Source organism: Somniosus microcephalus, chromosome 19 (genome assembly GCF_052327205.1).
Source record: "Somniosus microcephalus isolate GS21.2 chromosome 19, FLI_Smic_1.0, whole genome shotgun sequence".
Classification (NCBI taxonomy): domain Eukaryota; kingdom Metazoa; phylum Chordata; class Chondrichthyes; order Squaliformes; family Somniosidae; genus Somniosus; species Somniosus microcephalus.
Window position 1 is genome coordinate 75,135,717 of NC_141005.1, and position 17,561 is coordinate 75,153,277.

Consider the following 17,561-nt stretch of genomic DNA (forward strand, 5'->3'; position numbering starts at 1 on the left):
CATTCTCTTCTATTTTTATCGAGGCGGTTACGCCTTTAAGAGTTCCCAGTTCACAGAATCACAGAAACCCCACAGTGCAGATAGAGGCCATTTCGGCCCATCGAGCCTGCACCGACACATATCCCACCCGATCCCCGTAACCCCTACACCAACACATATCCCACCCTATCCCCGTAACCCTCTTGTTGAAATACCTCTTTAGCGTTAGCCAAGATTTTTGACAATCGTCCAGGTGTGACGTCGTCATCCTTTTTACCAGCCACAGTCAGTGCCTGAATGGAGTGCCAGTCTAAACTTATCTTTCTGATCCATTCACGTCCCAATAACGGTGGTCCACCATCTTGCAGTATGTACAGATACAATTTCTGTCTTTCCTTGCCGTTGTATTCGACAGGCACCCTTATTTTCCCTCTGGGGTATACTTTCTACCCCGTATATGTCTTCAAGACAATGGATGTGTCTTTCAAGGGTATGTGTGAGAATAGCCGCTTGTAGTCTCGTCGATTCATGATGGTCAGGGCTGATCCTGTATCCAATTCCATTTTGACTTGGGACCCTGCTATCGTGAGGGTGACCCAAATGGTTCGGTGATCCTCTTTTGTGATTACGTTGTGTAGTTTGAGACAGCTTAGTCTCTTGTTCCCGGATTCACTATCGCTCTTCTGGTCTTCGGAACTACTGTCCGTCATCTTTTGTACTTTCCTGTACTTTTCCTTAGTAGTCTTTTTGTTGTCGTTAGTCTTCTTCCCGGACCTGCAAACTCGTGCAATGTGTCCCATCTTTCCGCATTGCCTGCATGTTTTGTCCTTGGACCAGCAGTCCTTCTGGTCATGGGTTGTTCTGCCGCAGCGATAACATTTTTCAAATCCTCGTGTCATTTCATGGGTGCCGTATTCCTGTGGCTTTTGCTGTATTTCCGCAGCTCCCCTTGCTGCTGCTTCGTACGATACTGCCACGCTGAAAGCCTTATCTAGCGTCAGCTCTTTCTGTTGTCACTCAGGAGCCAACAGACAAATTTGTCCCGTAGGGTATCTGCCAGTCCTGCTCTGAACTGGCAGTGCTTTGATAGCTTGCTTAGTTCCATCAGGTAATCAGCATTGCTCTCATCTTTATGCTGATTTCTCTTGTGGAATTTAAATCTTTCTGCTATCAGCAGCGGTGTAGGATTTAGGTGTTCCTGTAGGATATGAACAATTTCGTTAAAACTCTTCTCCATCGGTTTGACTGGAGTGATCAGGTTCCGCAATAGGCCGTACGTTCTTGCGCCCATTAAGTTTAGTAGTACCGATGCCTTTTTCTCATCGGCTACTTCATTTGCCTTGCAATATACTTTGACTCTTTCCACATACATGGTCCAGTCTTCTATTGCATTATCGAAGGCAGTGATATTGCCAGTCTTCGGCATCTTGGAGATCTAAGATGGCACCTCCCGCGCTTTGCCTTCTTCCCCGATTGAACAAAATGGCGCCTCCCGCGCTTTGCCTTCTTCCCCGCTGGATTAAGATGGCGCCTCCCGCGCTTTCTGCCTTTTTCGCTGCTGCCAGCGCTGTTGCTGGTGTTTTTATACCTTGATGGCGACGCCCTATGGTCTTTGTGCACTTCCCCCCGCGCTGCTGCCAACGCCGCTCTCCGCGGCAAACTGCAGCCCCTCGCGGCTTTCTGCGCTTCTAATTTCTTTTATTTCAATTACTGTTCCCGTCGTCAGAGCAGACCCTATGGGACACTTTCCTCCCTCTTCTTGGGTCTGTACGCTGCCCGGCTTTGTAGCACCGGCCACGCCCTGTGTGCTCCACCCTCTCTCTCTCTCTCCTCTTCCCGATAACGCTGCTCGGTCCCGTTGAAAAGCCACCCGATCGAGCTCTAGCCCGCCGCAGCCCAGGAAGGATCAGTGTACTACCTGCCACCAGCCCGATTAGCTGGAACACCATAGACTGGATAACCAAGCCCCGCTCTCGACAGCCTCTCCTGCAAATCTTCGAATTCGATGAATCAGAGGGCGGTTGCCCACGGTCGATGCCCGTTTCTTCTGTTTGTTTTTTTTTTCTTTTTGGATTTCTTCCTTCTGGCCTCGACCTCGAACAACTTCGCTTCAGGGATGGATCCCCGTGAGGTGGTGCAGAACTGTAGGTAAGTTCGGATCTGTTCGTCGCCAATGTAACGTCCGTGTGTAATTGAGACACGGACTGCAGAAGTTGGTTATAACAGGTGTTTACTGAATGGAGACAAAACTGGAACTACTGTACAAAGTTACTACACAGGCTTATATACAGGGGTGGTCACTACTGGTACTGCAGTATACAGGGGCTGCAGAATATAGTTCCTTCTTCAAGGTACATACACTACACTTTCTATCTACCCTATCTATGCCCCTCATAATTTTGTACACCTCAATCAGGTCCCCCCTCAGCATTCTCTGCTCTAAGGAAAACTGTCTAGTCTCTCTTCATAGCTGAAGCGCTCCAGCCCAGGTAACATCCTGGTGAATCTCCTCTGCACCCTCTCTAATGCAATCACATCCTTCCTATAGTGTGGCGACCAGAACTGCACACAGTATTCCAGCTGTGGCCTAATTAGCGTTTTGTACAGCTCCATCATAACGGGTTTGGCTAGGCTAGATGGGGAAAGGCTGTTCCCACTAGTTGATGGTACAAGGACTAGGGGACACAAATTTAAGGTTTTGGGCAAGAGATACAGGAGGATGTGAGGAAAAACTTTTTTACGCAGCGAGTGGTGAGGACCTGGAACTCGCTGCCGACGGAAGTGGTGGAGGCGGAGACACTCAATGTTTTCAAGGGGAGACTGGATAGGCACTCGAGGGAAATAAACTTGCAGGGCTACGGGATAGAGCGGGGGAATGGGACTGACTGGATTGCTCTACAGAGAGCCGGCACGGATTCGATGGGCCGAATGGCTTCCTTCTGTGTCGTTATGACTCTATGGGGGGGAAATTCGGTGGGCTGCGCCACCAGTTAGTGCCTAAAGAGGGCACTCAGCGGCTTTAGCGCCACTGGCCACGCCTCCCGCGATATTTAGCTGGGGCGCTAATGGCGGCGTTAGCCTGTTGCGCTGCGCCGCCACCGATGACGTCATCAGTGTGCGCAGCGCCCCGCTACCGCCCCGATCTCGATATTTGGCAGCGACTGCCTCTGTAGCGCCGTTCGCTAATCGCGCCCGGTTCACGGGGCCTACCAGTGGCAGCAGTGGCGCAAATTAAGGAGGTGGTGCCGGGCGGCCGTTTTTTTTGGCGGCCGCCTGCCAGCACCTCCGTCCCCGGCCTCCTGATCGCCCCCCACGGCATTGCCAGCTGTTTTCCGAGAGCCCGGCACTTCTCCTCGGTGCCGGGCTCTTTTGCCGGCACTCGCGATCTCTGATCGCGCTGGTGCAGGCCCCACCCCCTTAAGAATGGGAGGAAGGCCTGCAGTACCGCAGCGCGCCGTGCCGCAGCGTGTGGTTCAGCGGCACGTTGCGCTGCGATATTCAGTTTCAGCGCCCTAAGAGGGACGCGGAGCGCCTCGAGCCTCGCCCCGTGTCCCTCTTGGGGCGCTCAAGCTGAATTTCCGGCGATCGCTGCTGCTCCGATCGTAGCGCGAAATCCGGCGCCCAGGCGAGCTTGGCGCCCCGTTTGCGGCTCCACCCAATTTCTCCCCCTATGACTCTAAGATGACTCCCTGCTCATATTCTATGCCTCGGCTAATGAAGGCAAGTATCCCATATGCCTTTTTAACCACCTTATCTACCTGTCCTGTTGCCTTCAGGGATCTATTCCATGCACACCAAGGTCCCTCTGATCCTCTGTCCTTCCTAGGGTCCTACCATTCATTGTGTATTCCCTTGCCTTGTTAGTCCTCCCAAAATGCATCACCTCACACTTTTCAGGGTTAAATTCCATTTGCTACTGTTCTGCCCATCTGACCAACCCGTCTATATCGTCCTGTAGCCTGAGACTTCCCTCCTCGCTATTTACCACTCCACCAATTTTCGTGTCATCTGCGAACTTACTGATCATACCTCCTACATTCATATATAAATCATTAATTAATGTACACTACAAACAGCAAGGGACCCAGCACCGATCCCTGCGGTACACCACTGGACACAGGCTTCCAGTCACAAAAACAACCATCACCCTCTGCCTCCTGCCACTAAGCCAATTTTGGATTCAATGTGCCAAATTGCCCTGGATCCCATGGGCTTTTACCTTCTTGACCAGTCTCCCATGCGGGACTTTGTCAACAGCCTTACTGAAGTCCATGTAGACTACATCAACTGCACTACCCTCATCCACACACCTAGTCACCCCTTCAAAAAATTCAATCAAATTGGTTAGACATGATCTCCCCCTGATAAAGCCATGCTGACTATCCTTGATTAATCCTTACCTCTCCAAGTGGAGACTAATTCTGTCCCTCAGAATTTTTCCAATAATTTCCCTACCACTGATGTTAGGCTCACTGGCCTGTAATTCCCTGGTTTATCCCTACTACCCTTCTTGAATAATGATACTACGTTAGCTGTCCTCCAGTCTACTGGCACCTCCCCTGTGGCCAGAGAGGTTCTGAAAATTTGTGTCAGAGCCCCTGCAATCTCCTCCCTTGCCTCACACAGCAGCCTGGGATACATCTCGTCTGGGCCTGGGGATTTATCCACTTTTAAGCCTGCTAAAACCGCTAGTACCTCCTCCCTCTCGATGCTAATTTGTTCAAGTATATCACAATCCCCCTGCCTGATTTCTATGCTTACACTGTCCTTCTCCATAGTGAACACTGATGCAAAATATTAATTTAAAACCTCACCTACATCTTCTGGCTCTACACACAGATTGCCACTTTGGTCCCTAATGGGCCCTACTCTTTCCCTGGTTATCCTCTTGCCCTTAACATACGTATAAAACACCTTGGGGTTTTCCTTTATTTTGCCCGCCAGTGTTTTTTCATGCCCCCTCTTCGCTCTCACAATTTCTTTTTTAAGTACCCCCCTGCACTTTCTATACTTCCACTGTTTTTAGTCCTTTGTATCTGCCAAAAGCCTCCCTTTTTTTCCTAATCCATTCTTGGAGATCCCTTGACATCCAGGGTTCCCTGGACTTGTTGGTCCCACCCTTGAACTTTATGGGAACATTTTGGCGCTGTACTCTCTCTATTTCCTTTCTGAATGACTCCCACTGCTCTGCTGTGGATTTTCCTACAAGTAGCTGATCCCAGTCCACTTTGGCCAGATCCTGCCGTATCATGTTAAAATCGGCCTTCCCCCAATTTAGAACCTTTATTTCTGGTCCATCTTTGTCCTTTTCCATGACTACCTTAAATCTCACCGAATTATGGTCACTGTCACCAAAATGCTCTCCTACTGACACTTGCCCGGCTACATTCCCTAGAATTAGGTCCAGTACCGCCCCCTCTCTTGTAGGACTTTCTACATGCTGGCTCAAAAAGCTCTCCTGGATGCACTTTAAGAATTCCGCACCCTCTAAGCCTTTCACACTCTTGACTATCCCAGTTAATATTGGGGAAGTTGAAATCCCCTACTATTATTACCCTATTATTTCTACACTTCTCTGAGATTTGCCTACATATCTGTTCCTCTATCTCCCCCTGACAGTTTGGGGGCCTATAGTACACCCCCAGCAAAGTGTTTCCCCCCTTTTTGATTTTAAGTTCTACCCATATGGCCTCATTAGAGGAACCTGCTAAGATATCATCCCTCCTTACTGCAGTAATTGACTCCTTGATTAATATTGCGACACCCCCTCCTCTTTTACACCCCCCTCTGTCTTGCCTGAAGATTCTATGCCCCGGAATATTGAGCTGCCAGTTCTGCCCCTCCCTCAACCATGTCTCTGTGATAGGTGTCCTTCTAGGTGTAAGAGGTCGCTGGTTTGGGAGGTGCTGCCGAAGAAGCCTTGGCGAGTTGCTGCAGTGCATCTTGTAGATGGTACACACTGCAGCCACGGTACGCCGGTGGTGGAGGGAATGAATGTTTAAGGTGGTGGATGGGGTGCCAATCAAGCGGGCTGCTTTGTCCTGGATGGTGTCGAGCTTCTTGAGTGTTGTTGGAGCTGCACTCATCCAGGCAAGTGGAGGGTATTCCATCACACTCTTTACTTGTGCCTTGCAGATGGTGGAAAGGCTTTGGGGAGTCAGGAGGTGAGACACTCACCGCAGAATACCCAGCCTCTGACCTGCTCTTGTTGCCACAGTATTTATGTGGCTGGTCCAGTTAAGTTTCTGGTCAATGGTGACCCCCAGGATGTTGATGGTGGGGGACTCGGCAATGGTAATGCAGTTGAATGTCAAGGGGAGGTGGCTAGACTCTCTCTTGTTGGAGATAGTCATTGCCTGGCACTTGTGTGGCGCAAATGTTATTTGTACTTATCAGCCCAAGCCTGAATGTTGTCAGGTCTTGTTGCATGTGGGCATGGAATGCTTCATTATCTGGGGAGCTGTGAATGGAACTGAACACTGTGCAAACATCAGCGAACATTCCCACTTCTGACCTTATGATGGGGGAAGGTCATTGATGAAGCAGCTGGAGATGGTTGGGCCTAGGACACTGCCCTGAGGAACTCCTGCAGCGATGTGCTGGGGCTGAGATGATTGACCTCCAACAACTACAACTATTTTCCTTTGTGCTAGGTATGACTCCAGCTAGTGGAGAGATTTCTCTGATTCCCATTGACTTCAATTTTACTAGGGCTCCTTGATGCAACACTTGGTCAAATGTTGCCTTGATGTCAAGGGCAGTCACTCTCACCTCACCGCTAGGATTCAGCTCTTTTGTCCATGTTTGGACCAAGGCTGCAATGAGGTCTGGAGCCGAGTGGTCCTGGCGGACCCCGAACTGGGCATCAGTGAGCAGGTTATTGGTAAGTGCAGCTTGATAGCACTGTTGATGACACCTTCCATCACTCTGCTAATGATTGAGAGTAGACTGATGGGGCAGTAATTGGCCGGATTGGATTTGTCCTGCTTTTTGTGGACAGGACATACCTGGGCAATTTTCCACTTTGTCGGGTAGATAGAAGATAGGAGCAGGAGTGTTGTAGCTGTACTGGAACAGCTTGGCTAGAGGCGTGGCTAGTTCTGGTGCACAAGTCTTCAGCACTACAGCCGGGATGTTGTCAGGGCTCATAGCCTTTGCTGTATCCAGTGCGCTCAGCCGTTTCTTGATATCACGTGGAGTGAATCGAATTGGCTGAAGACTGGCTTCTGTGATGGTGGGGACTTCTGGCTGAAGATGGTTGCAAACGCTCCAGCCTTGTCTTTTGCATTCACGCGCTGGGTTCTGCCATCATTGAGGATGGGGATGTTCATGGACCCTCCTCCTCCAGTTAGTTGTTTAATGATCCACCACCATTCACGACTGGATGTGGCAGGACTACAGAGCTTTGATCTGATCCGTTGATTGTGGGATCACTTAGCTGTCTATAGCATGCTGCTTCTGCTGTTTAACATGCATGTAGTCCTGTGTTGCAGCTTCATCAGGTTGGCACCTCATTTTCGGTACACCTGGTGCTGCTCCTGGCATGCTATTCTACACTCCTCATTGAACCAGTGTTGGTCCCCTGGCTTGATGGCAATGGTAGAGTGAGGGATATGCTGGGCCATTAGGTTATAGATTGTGGTGGAATACAATTCTGCTGCTGCTGATGGTCCACAGCGCCTCATGGATGCCCAGTTTTGAGCTGCCAGATCCATTCTGAATCTATCCCATTTAGCACGGTGGTAGTGCCATAGAGCACGATTAAGGGTGTCCTCAGTGTGAAGACGGGACTTCGTCTCCACAAGGATTGTGCGGTGGTCACTCCTACCAATACTGTCATGGACAGATGCATCTGCGACAGGTAGATTGGCGAGGACGAGGTCAAGTAGGTCTTTCCCTCTTGTTAGTTCTCTCACCATCTGTCGCAGGCCCAGACTGGCAGTTATGTTCTTCAGGACTCAGCCAGTAGTGGTGCTACCGAGCCACTCTTGGTGATGAACATTGAAGTCCCTACCCAGAGTACATTCTGTGCTTCTTCCAAGTGGTGTTCAACATAGAGAGTAATGATTCATCAGTTGAGGGAGGGCGGTAGAATCAATGTTGAGGGCTCTAGGGCCACTCCCTCCCAACTGTATATCACTGTGCTGCCACCGGTGGGACAGGACAGACCCAGGGATGGTGATGGAGGAGTTCGGGACATTGGCTGAAAGGTATGATTCTGTGAGTATGACTATGTCAGGCTGTTGCTTGACTAGTCTGTGGGACAGCTCTCCCAATTTTGGCAACAGAGCCCCAGATGTTAGTGAGGAGGATTTTTCAGGGTTGACTGGGCTGGGTGTGCCTTTGTCACGTCCGAATCCGGTGCCGAGGTCGATGCCGGGAAGCCCATCCGGTTTTATATTGATTGTTTTTCCTCGTGGTTTGCTACAACTGAGTGGCTTGCTAGGCCTTTGCCAGAGGGCCACGCTCAACCACCTTGCTGTGGGTCCAGAGTCAGATACAGGGGTAGATACCGGACAGCAGATTTCCTTCCCTAAAGGGCATTAGTGAACCAGATGGGATTTTACGACACCATCACTGATACTAGCTTATTCATTTGAAATTTATTTAGTTGAATTTAAATTCCACAGCTGCCATGAACTCATGTCTCTGGATCATTGGTCCGGGCCTCTGGATTGCTAGTCCAGTCACATAACCACCATGTTACCATTCCTGTTAAATGGTGAAGTAGAGATGTAACAACCATAACTTGCATTTAGATAGCACCCTTAATGTAGTTAAACATCTCAAGGGGCTTCACAGGAGTGTAATCACACAAAGTTTGACACCGAGCCACATAAGGCGATATTCGGACAGGTGACCAAACATCCTGAGGCACTTCACAAACACCGAGCATAAACGGGGAAGAGGCAGCCTGGGCATCGGTTTTGAGACGCTTGGCATTTTGAAAGGGCGCAGATTTTCCTCTTATGGTGCTGAGATGGAGCGAACAGAGAAAGATCAGGCGGTAAGGCTGGCCCTTCTGTGGAGGTATTATAGAATAGTGTAATACATCCTTTACCTCTAATACAAGAACAAGGACTAGCAATCCCAGAAATGTCTTGTTAATACTCTTTGTTAAATCAAACCAATGATATAATAAAACAAAAGCCCTTACATACAGTGCCCATGAGATCGGTACCGATCATAACTCACGAGCAAAGGACTCATCGTTAGGAGGTTACAAGCGTGTCGTCTTGACTGCTTACGCTAGCCTCAGCAAGACTAGGTTGAAATCCCCAATGAGCTCTCGTGTCTGTATCTTTTATAGGGTTAAACGTGGTTACAATACATCATCATCTTCTGTCTGTATGCTGCTGATGTGTCAGCTCCTTTAGGAGTAAGGTTAGCTGCTGTCATTTGTTGTGCATGATCATTATTGGCCCAGTAATTCCGGGCACAACGCGCGAGTAAGGACAGGGTACTCACGCGTGTGCCCGGAGGAATTGCCGGTTTTCAGCATGCACAGTGCATGCGCTGAAAACCGGCATTTCCTGTCCTCTGACCCAAGGGGTTAAGCAGCAGTACGCGCGCGACTGCACAGGCAGCACGTGCGCAGTGAAATTCCTTTTTTTTTCCAGAGTTGCGCGCGTGTAAAGGCCTCCGGTCTTTACGCGTGGAAAAACCAGACGTAAGTACTTAGTTTTTCAGGTAAGTGGGCTTTTAGTACAATGTAGAAATTTTTTTCCCACAGGTTTGTTATTTTTAAAGGATTTACATTAAGGTAAGTTTAGTTTTAGACCCTATTTTTAAAAAATTTATTTTTTACAAAAAATTGATTAATTGTTTAAAACATTTTTTTAAACTTATTTATAGTTAATATAATCAGTGGGATGTTTTTTAAAATTTTATTTAAAGTTAAAGTAGTGTTTTGGCAGCCCATACTTTTCATGAGTTTGACAGCTCTTACTGTCAAACTCATGAATGAGTTTCCCCTCCCCTGATTGGCTGCAGTGCTCACCTGATCCCAGCCGGCACATCGCACTAACTACGCTGCTGGATCAGGTTAGCACAGCACGCCAACATCTGAACCAGGCCAGTGACAGGAAATGCGAGCAGGCCCGGGCTTCAGATGTCGGCGCGCAGGGTGAGTGCACATCGGGGGCTTGCACGCGCGGCAAGCTCCCGATCCTAATTTCAGGGCCTTAAGTTACTCCCCTCCGTATTATTGACTGATTTACTATGTACCTACGTTATTTCTTACCTCTTCTGGTGGCTGGTTAATGAGGTCATTGCTACCATACTCTAGGCCCGACCTTGTATAGCCATTGCAGAATGCGCCTTTAATATGTGGATATATATGTTTTATATTAAGGAAAGCTTACTCTGGCAGTTCGACCTAGTATACCTGTACTTACCCCCACCCTGTCAATTAGGGGATAGTGCATGATGTGAGGAGACCTGAAGGCCAAGGTGGCGGTGGGGGGATATAATCTGTGGGATCATCCACCTGTACCGTGAGTAGAGGGGACCGTATTACCTGATGTGCTGCTCCTTGTGGTCTGGACAAATTGTCTGTTTCTCATTCCTTGCCAAAGTAACAAAGTCTTCACAGCCGAACGTCCTCAGATTATCCAGGGTCTTCGCCAAGTGTCCGTACCTCTCCGTCAACACCTGGTGGGAATGGCAGCATCTCAGGCACAAGAACCGATCGCACTCAAAGCACAGGGAAGTGGCGGGCCTGTCGTCATCACACACCTGGCACAGACTGCACCAGATGTCCAACCCCATCCCAATCCTCCTCCTTAGCTCCAGTTTGCTCACCAGGTTCGCCACGAACGTGTTGTCCTGTAAGCTGGTGACGTCTCCGTCTGTGGGGGCACTGCAGACGGGGCAGGCGGCAGCGCTTTGACCGGCCCACTCATTCCGCAAGCACTCCTGGCAAATACTGTGCAGACACGGGAGCAGCTTGGGTCTGTCGAGCTGCTTACAGCAAACTCCACACTCAAATTGTTCTGCCGCTAGACTCGCCTCGGATCCAGTTTCCATCACCTTAATTTTAAAAAAAGAATGAACAATATGGTTTGTTGATAATTAGCACAAAGAATTATTGGGCAACTCTCTGTACAACATTGAAGGACGGAGATTTCATTGTGAAGAATTAAATCACTGGGACAGTCCTTTGCTCATTCCCAGTCACAGCAGAACCCCTGTAATACTGCCCAGAAACAGCTCCACTGACCATCTGAACTCATGCCTTGCTCCTCCAGGTTTTAACAAATGCTGTCTGGGCTCAGCCATCAGCAGCATCTCTTCCCCTAGTAACAACAACTTGCATTTATATAGCACCTTAAATGTAGCAAAACATCCCAAGGTGCTTCACAGGAGCATAATTAGACAAAATTTGAAACCGTGCCAAAGAAGGAGACTTTAGGGCAGGTGACCAAAAGCTTGGTCAAAGAGGTAGGTTTTACGGAGCGTCTTAAAGGAGGAGAGAGAGGTAGCGAGGCGGAGAGGTTTAGGCAGGGAATTCCAGAGCTTAGGGCCCAGGCAGCTGAAGGCACAGCCACCAATGGTGGGGTAATGGAAATCGGGGGTGCACAAGAAACCAGAGTTCGAGGAGCGCAGAGATCTCGAAGGGTTGTAGGGCATTAGGAGGTTACAGAGATAGGGAGGGGCGAGGCCACGGAGGGATTTGAACACAAGGATGAGAATTTTAAAATCGAGGCGCTGCTGGACCGGGAACCAATGTAGGTCAGTGCGCACAGGGGTGGTGGATGAACGGGACTTGGTGCGAGTTAGGATACGGGCAGCAGAGTTTTGGATGAGCTGAAGTTTACGGAAGATGGGAGGCTGGCCAGGACAGCGTTGGAATAGTCGAGTCTGGAGGTAACAAAAGCATAGATGAGGGTTTCAGCAGCAGATGAGCTGAGGCAGGGCGGAGGCAGGCGATATTGCGGAGGTGGAAGTAGGCAGTCTTGGTGATGGAGAGGATTTTGGGGTCGGAAGCTCATCTCAGGGTCAAATAGGACGCCAAGGTTGGGAACAGTCTGGTTCAGCCTGAGAGAGTGGCCAGGGAGAAGGATGTAAACGGTGGCCAGGGAATAGAACTGATGGATAAAGGGAATGACTGGGGTTAGAATGCCTGGTGTGGGTATTCATAGATTGTCCAGCCAAACAAAACATTCAGTCAAAGAATAAATGAACCAATTAAACACTTTGGAAGAACACAATTGACCTGCATCTGGCTTTCGGGAGGAACAGTAAGCACTCGCTGACTGCAAGTATTCTGCGTGTATCATGCTACAGAGGCAGCCCCTCCCCCATCCTGCACTCTGTGCCCAGGTGACCCACTCCAGCCCCTCCCCCATCCTGCACTCTGTGCCCAGGTGACCCACTGCAGCCCCTCCCCCATCCTGCACTCTGTGCCCAGGTGACCCACTCCAGCCCCTCCCCCATCCTGCACTCGTTGTGCCCAGGTGACCCACTCCAGCCCCTCCCCCATCCTGCACTCTGTGCCCAGGTGACCCAGTCCAGCCCCTCCCCCATCCTGCACTCTGTGCCCAGGTGACCCAGTCCAGCCCCTCCCCCATCCTGCACTCCCTGTGCCCAGGTGACCCACTCCAGCCCCTCCCCCATCCTGCACTCGGTGCCCAGGTGACCCACTCCAGCCCCTCCCCCACCCTGCACTCGGTGCCCAGGTGACCCACTCCAGCCCCTCCCCCATCCTGCACTCGGTGCCCAGGTGACCCACTCCAGCCCCATCCCCATCCTGCACTCGGTGCCCAGGTGACCCACTCCAGCCCCTCCCCCATCCTGCACTCGGTGCCCAGGTGACCCACTCCAGCCCCGCCCCCATCCTGCACTCCCTGTGCCCAGGTGACCCACTCCAGCCCCTCCCCCATCCTGCACTGTGCCCAGGTGACCCACTCCAGCCCCTCCCCCATCCTGCACTCTGTGCCCAGGTGACCCAGTCCAGCCCCTCCCCCATCCTGCACTCTGTGCCCAGGTGACCCACTCCAGCCCCTCCCCCATCCTGCACTCCCTGTGCCCAGGTGACCCACTCCAGCCCCTCCCCCATCCTGCACTCTGTGCCCAGGTGACCCAGTCCAGCCCCTCCCCCATCCTGCACTCCCTGTGCCCAGGTGACCCACTCCAGCCCCTCCCCCATCCTGCACTCCCTGTGCCCAGGTGACCCACTCCAGCCCCTCCCCCATCCTGCACTCTGTGCCCAGGTGACCCAGTCCAGCCCCGCCCCCATCCTGCACTCCCTGTGCCCAGGTGACCCACTCCAGCCCCTCCCCCATCCTGCACTGTGCCCAGGTGACCCACTCCAGCCCCTCCCCCATCCTGCACTCGGTGCCCAGGTGACCCAGTCCAGCCCCTCCCCCATCCTGCACTCTGTGCCCAGGTGACCCACTCCAGCCCCTCCCCCATCCTGCACTCTGTGCCCAGGTGACCCACTCCAGCCCCTCCCCCATCCTGCACTCGTTGTGCCCAGGTGACCCACTCCAGCCCCTCCCCCATCCTGCACTCGGTGCCCAGGTGCTCCACTCCAGCCCCTCCCCCATCCTGCACTCTATGCCCAGGTGACCCACTCCAGCCCCTTCCCCATCCTGCACCCTGTGCCCAGGTGACCCACTCCAGCCCCTCCCCCATCCTGCACTCCCTGTGCCCAGGACGTAAGGGGTGTTCTACGCGGAGTGAACACACGAAAGGCTGCTGGACCGGATAGCATCCCTGGACGGGTACTCAAAGAATGTGCTGATCAGCTGGCTGATGTCTTCACCGCCATCTTCAATCTGTCACTGGCCCAGGCAGTAGTCCCTACATGCTTCAAGACCGCTACCATTATTCCTGTGTCAAAACAAACGGCTATGACGTGCCTGAACGACTATCGACCTGTCGCACTCACACCCATCATAATGAAGTGTTTCGAGAGACTGGTCCTGGCTCACATCAAAGCCAGTGTTCCCGCCTCTCTTGACCAACACCAGTTTGCCTATCGTGCAAACAGATCAACGGAGGATGCAATCACAACTGCTCTACAGTTGGCACTGAATCAATTAGATGGTAAAGAGACCTACATCAGAGAAGCTATTCAAAGAAAAACTGAACCACCTATCACTGACGCTGGCCAAGCTCATCTTAAAGACTTACACTGGGGAAACAGTCCCAATGCTGGGTAAGACAGAGGTCAAGGTGGAGCTTAATGGATAAACCGTGATGCTGCCAGTTTACGTGGTCAAGGGTGACTATCCATCCCTGATGGGCAGGCCATGGTTGGAGAAAATTCATCTGGATTGGAAAAAAGTGAATGCGGTGTCAGTCGAAGAGGCGGGGCTAGCGGCAGTGTTGACAAAGCATGCGGCTGTCTTTGACGGAGAATTGGGGAGTATGAAGGGGATTACGGTCAAACTCAAGGTGAAGCCTGACAGCCAGCCACGATTCCTGAAGGCCAGGAACGTTCCCTACGCCCTCAGACCAAAGGTGGAGGCTGACCTGGAGCGTCTGGTCAAGATAGGGGTCCTGGTGCCGGTTTCGCACAGTGAGTGGGCCACGCCCGTGGTACCAGTGATGAAGAGTGACGGCGCGGTTCGCTTATGTGGAGATTTCAAAGTAACAGTGAATCCTGTGCTCTCAGCTGAACAGTACCCCCTCCCCATCATTGAAGATCTTTTCACGGGTCTAGCAGGCGGTCAAAGTTTAGCAAGGTTGATCTATGCCAAGCCTACTTGCAGGTGCATGTAGAAGAGGACTGACAGAAGTACCTCACCATCACCACCCACAAGGGCCTCTACAGGTACTGCCGCCTACCCTTTGGTATAACATCAGCACCAGCATTGTTTCAGCGGGCTATGGACCAGATCTTAAGCGGCATTCCAGGGGTACAATGTTATCTCGACTGTTGAGTCTGTGTTTACAAGTGCAGTTATACTGAATAACAGGACACAGACTACAGAAGTAAGTAAACAGGTCTTTAGTGATTGAGGGTCAGGGCGGAACTGAGGTACACTTTGCTCCGCAGGGTTTATATACCGGTGTGGTCACCACCGGTACTACAATGTACAGGAGCCGTTAAAAAGTAGTCCATCACCTTAAGGTATCCTCTTAAGGTAGTACAGGTTACATACACTACATCGACGATATCCGTGTCACAGGAAAGGACGACAACGAGCATCTGCAGAACCTGACGAAGACACTGGGAAGACTTGAAGAATATGGCTTACGCGTTCGCAAGGACAAATGCGAATTTTTCAAGCCATCAGTGGAGTACCTAGGCCATGTCATCGACGCGGACAGCCTACACACAGCACCGTCGAAAGTGAAAGCCATTGCCGATGCTCCTGCACCTACAAATGTCGGCCAGCTGCGATCATTCTTAGGTCTCCTGAACTATTACGGAAAGTTTATTCCACAGCTGGCATCAGTGTTGAAGCCATTACATGAGTTGCTGTGTCAGGGCAAGGCCTGGGCGTGGACGAAGGAGTGCGAAGCTGCATTCAAGAGAGCCAAAGCAGCTTTGACTGACCCCAGAGTGTTGACGCACTTTGACCCGTCGTTGCAGATTCAGCTGGCCTGTGACGCGTCGCCTTATGGCGTCGGCGCGGTCGTGTCCCACATCTTTCCCTCAGGCGAAGAGAAGCCGATTGCATTCGCGTCAAGGTCCCTGAGCAAGGCGGAGGTGAAATACCCGCAGATCGAAAAAGAGGCTTTGGGCATCATCTTTGGAATCAAAAAGTTCCATCACTACTTGTTCGGAAGGAAATTCACCTTGCTGACGGATCATCGTCCTCTGACATCGATCTTTGGTCCACACACAGGAATACCCTCCCTGGCAGCGTGCAGGATGCAGCGCTGGGCGCTGATGTTAAGCGCTCACAATTACAACATCAAATACCGGAGGTCAGCAGCACATGGCAATGCGGACGGATTGTCAAGACTTCCGCTGCCTGTGCCCTCTGAAGGCTGTGAGCAGAAGATTTTCTACTTTGACATGGTGAGCAATGCCCCTGTCACGGCCCGGCAGGTCAAGAAAGAGACCAGAGTGGACCCGACGCTATCCAAGGTGCTGGATCGGGTGATGCGAGGAGACGGATCACGGGTGTCAGGCGCACCACCTGAGCTCCTACCTTACCTGTCAAGAGGGAAGGAGTTGTCTGTCACGTCAGGATGCCTCCTTTGGGGCATGCGAGTGATCATACCACCAAAGCTGCGGAAACATGTCCTCAATGAGCTGCACTCAGGACATCGTGGTTTGTCCGGATGAAGGAGCTGGCACGAAGCTACTTCTGGTGGCCCGGTCTGGATCATGAAATTGAAGTTGAAGCGAAATCATGCCCATCATGCGAGACAACCAGGGATACGCCAAGAGCAGCGCCACTGCATCCATGGGAATGGCCGGCGACACCGTGGCAACGGATCCATCTGGACTTCGCGGGACCAGTGGAAGGAGCGATGTTCCTGGTCGCGGTGGACTCCCATTCCAAATGGCCGGAGGTTGCAGCAATGTCCACTACCACTACGGAGAAAACCATCGAGACTCTGAGAGAGATGTTCGGAGCGATTTGGTCTGCCGGAGCAGATCGTAACCGACAATGGAACACAGTTCACATCCCAGGAGATGGAGGAGTTCCTCAAGAGCAATGGAATCCAGCACACGTTCTCCGCGCCTTATCATCCATCCACGAATGGATTGGCGGAGAGATTTGTCAGAACGCTGAAACGCGCGTTGAAAGCGGCAAGAAGTGATGCTCCTCTAAAGCAGCGCCTGAATGCTTTCTTGCTGAAATACCGAAACATGCCTCATGCTACGACTGGAGCATCTCCTGCTTACCTACTCATGGGAAGGCAGCTACAGGCACGCCTTGACCTGCTGAGGCCAACGTCCACAGAAGCAGTGGCGCACGCCAATCAGCAGGATCAAGACAGCAGACGAGCTCAGAGGTCCAAAGAACAACACTTTGTGGTGGGGGCAAAGTCCTCGCGCGTAACTACACCACCCCGGAGCGGTGGGTCCCGGCTACGGTCATTCAAAGACGGGCCCCGTTTCATACCGAGTCCGCACCGGAGACGACCGAACATGGAGACAGCATGTAGACCAGTTACTGCCAAGACAGTCGCCACAGGTAACCCAAGAAACAGAGGATCAAGGACCTGCTGGGGGCTCCAGCAGGGACTGGTCGTCTGACCCTGAGACGGTGGCACCATCCACTCTTGTGCCATCGAGGAAGGAAGCCACGCCTGCAGGGTCACGGGAGAGCCAGCCAAAGCCTGCTCCTGAGACTAGGCGTTACCCCCAAAGAGAAAGGCAGCCTCCAGAGCGCCTTAGTTACAGTTAGTGCTAACCTGTGTGCATGGGGCAGAATAATCCCCAGGGTTAGCAGAATGTAGAGGCAGTCTACCCTCTCTTCCATAGTTATAGTCATTTTCAGTTATTCTGTTTTGTGGACATTCTATTTTAAGGGGGAGGAAATATGTTGTGTATTTTGAATGTGTATTAGAATTGTCCCACATGGGATACTGTAGTGGTGATTTGCAATGCACTATGGGAAATGTAGTGCATTGAGTGAAGAAGCACATTGTAAATAAAATGGCCGTTA

The 17,561-nt window shown here is 51.5% G+C and overlaps 1 protein-coding gene across 2 annotated transcripts in view; it reads right to left on the reverse strand.

The window, feature by feature from the left end:
* The window catches only part of LOC147104918 (protein PML-like), a 72,923-nt gene that overhangs the window by 52,390 nt on the left and 2,972 nt on the right, over nt 1–17,561 (reverse strand). For both annotated transcript variants that reach the window (XM_085962055.1, XM_085962054.1), the window contains exon 2: nt 10,499–11,010. In XM_085962055.1, the coding sequence (XP_085818181.1) occupies nt 10,499–11,010 (512 nt within the window). The remainder of the gene's footprint in view (nt 1–10,498; nt 11,011–17,561) is intronic.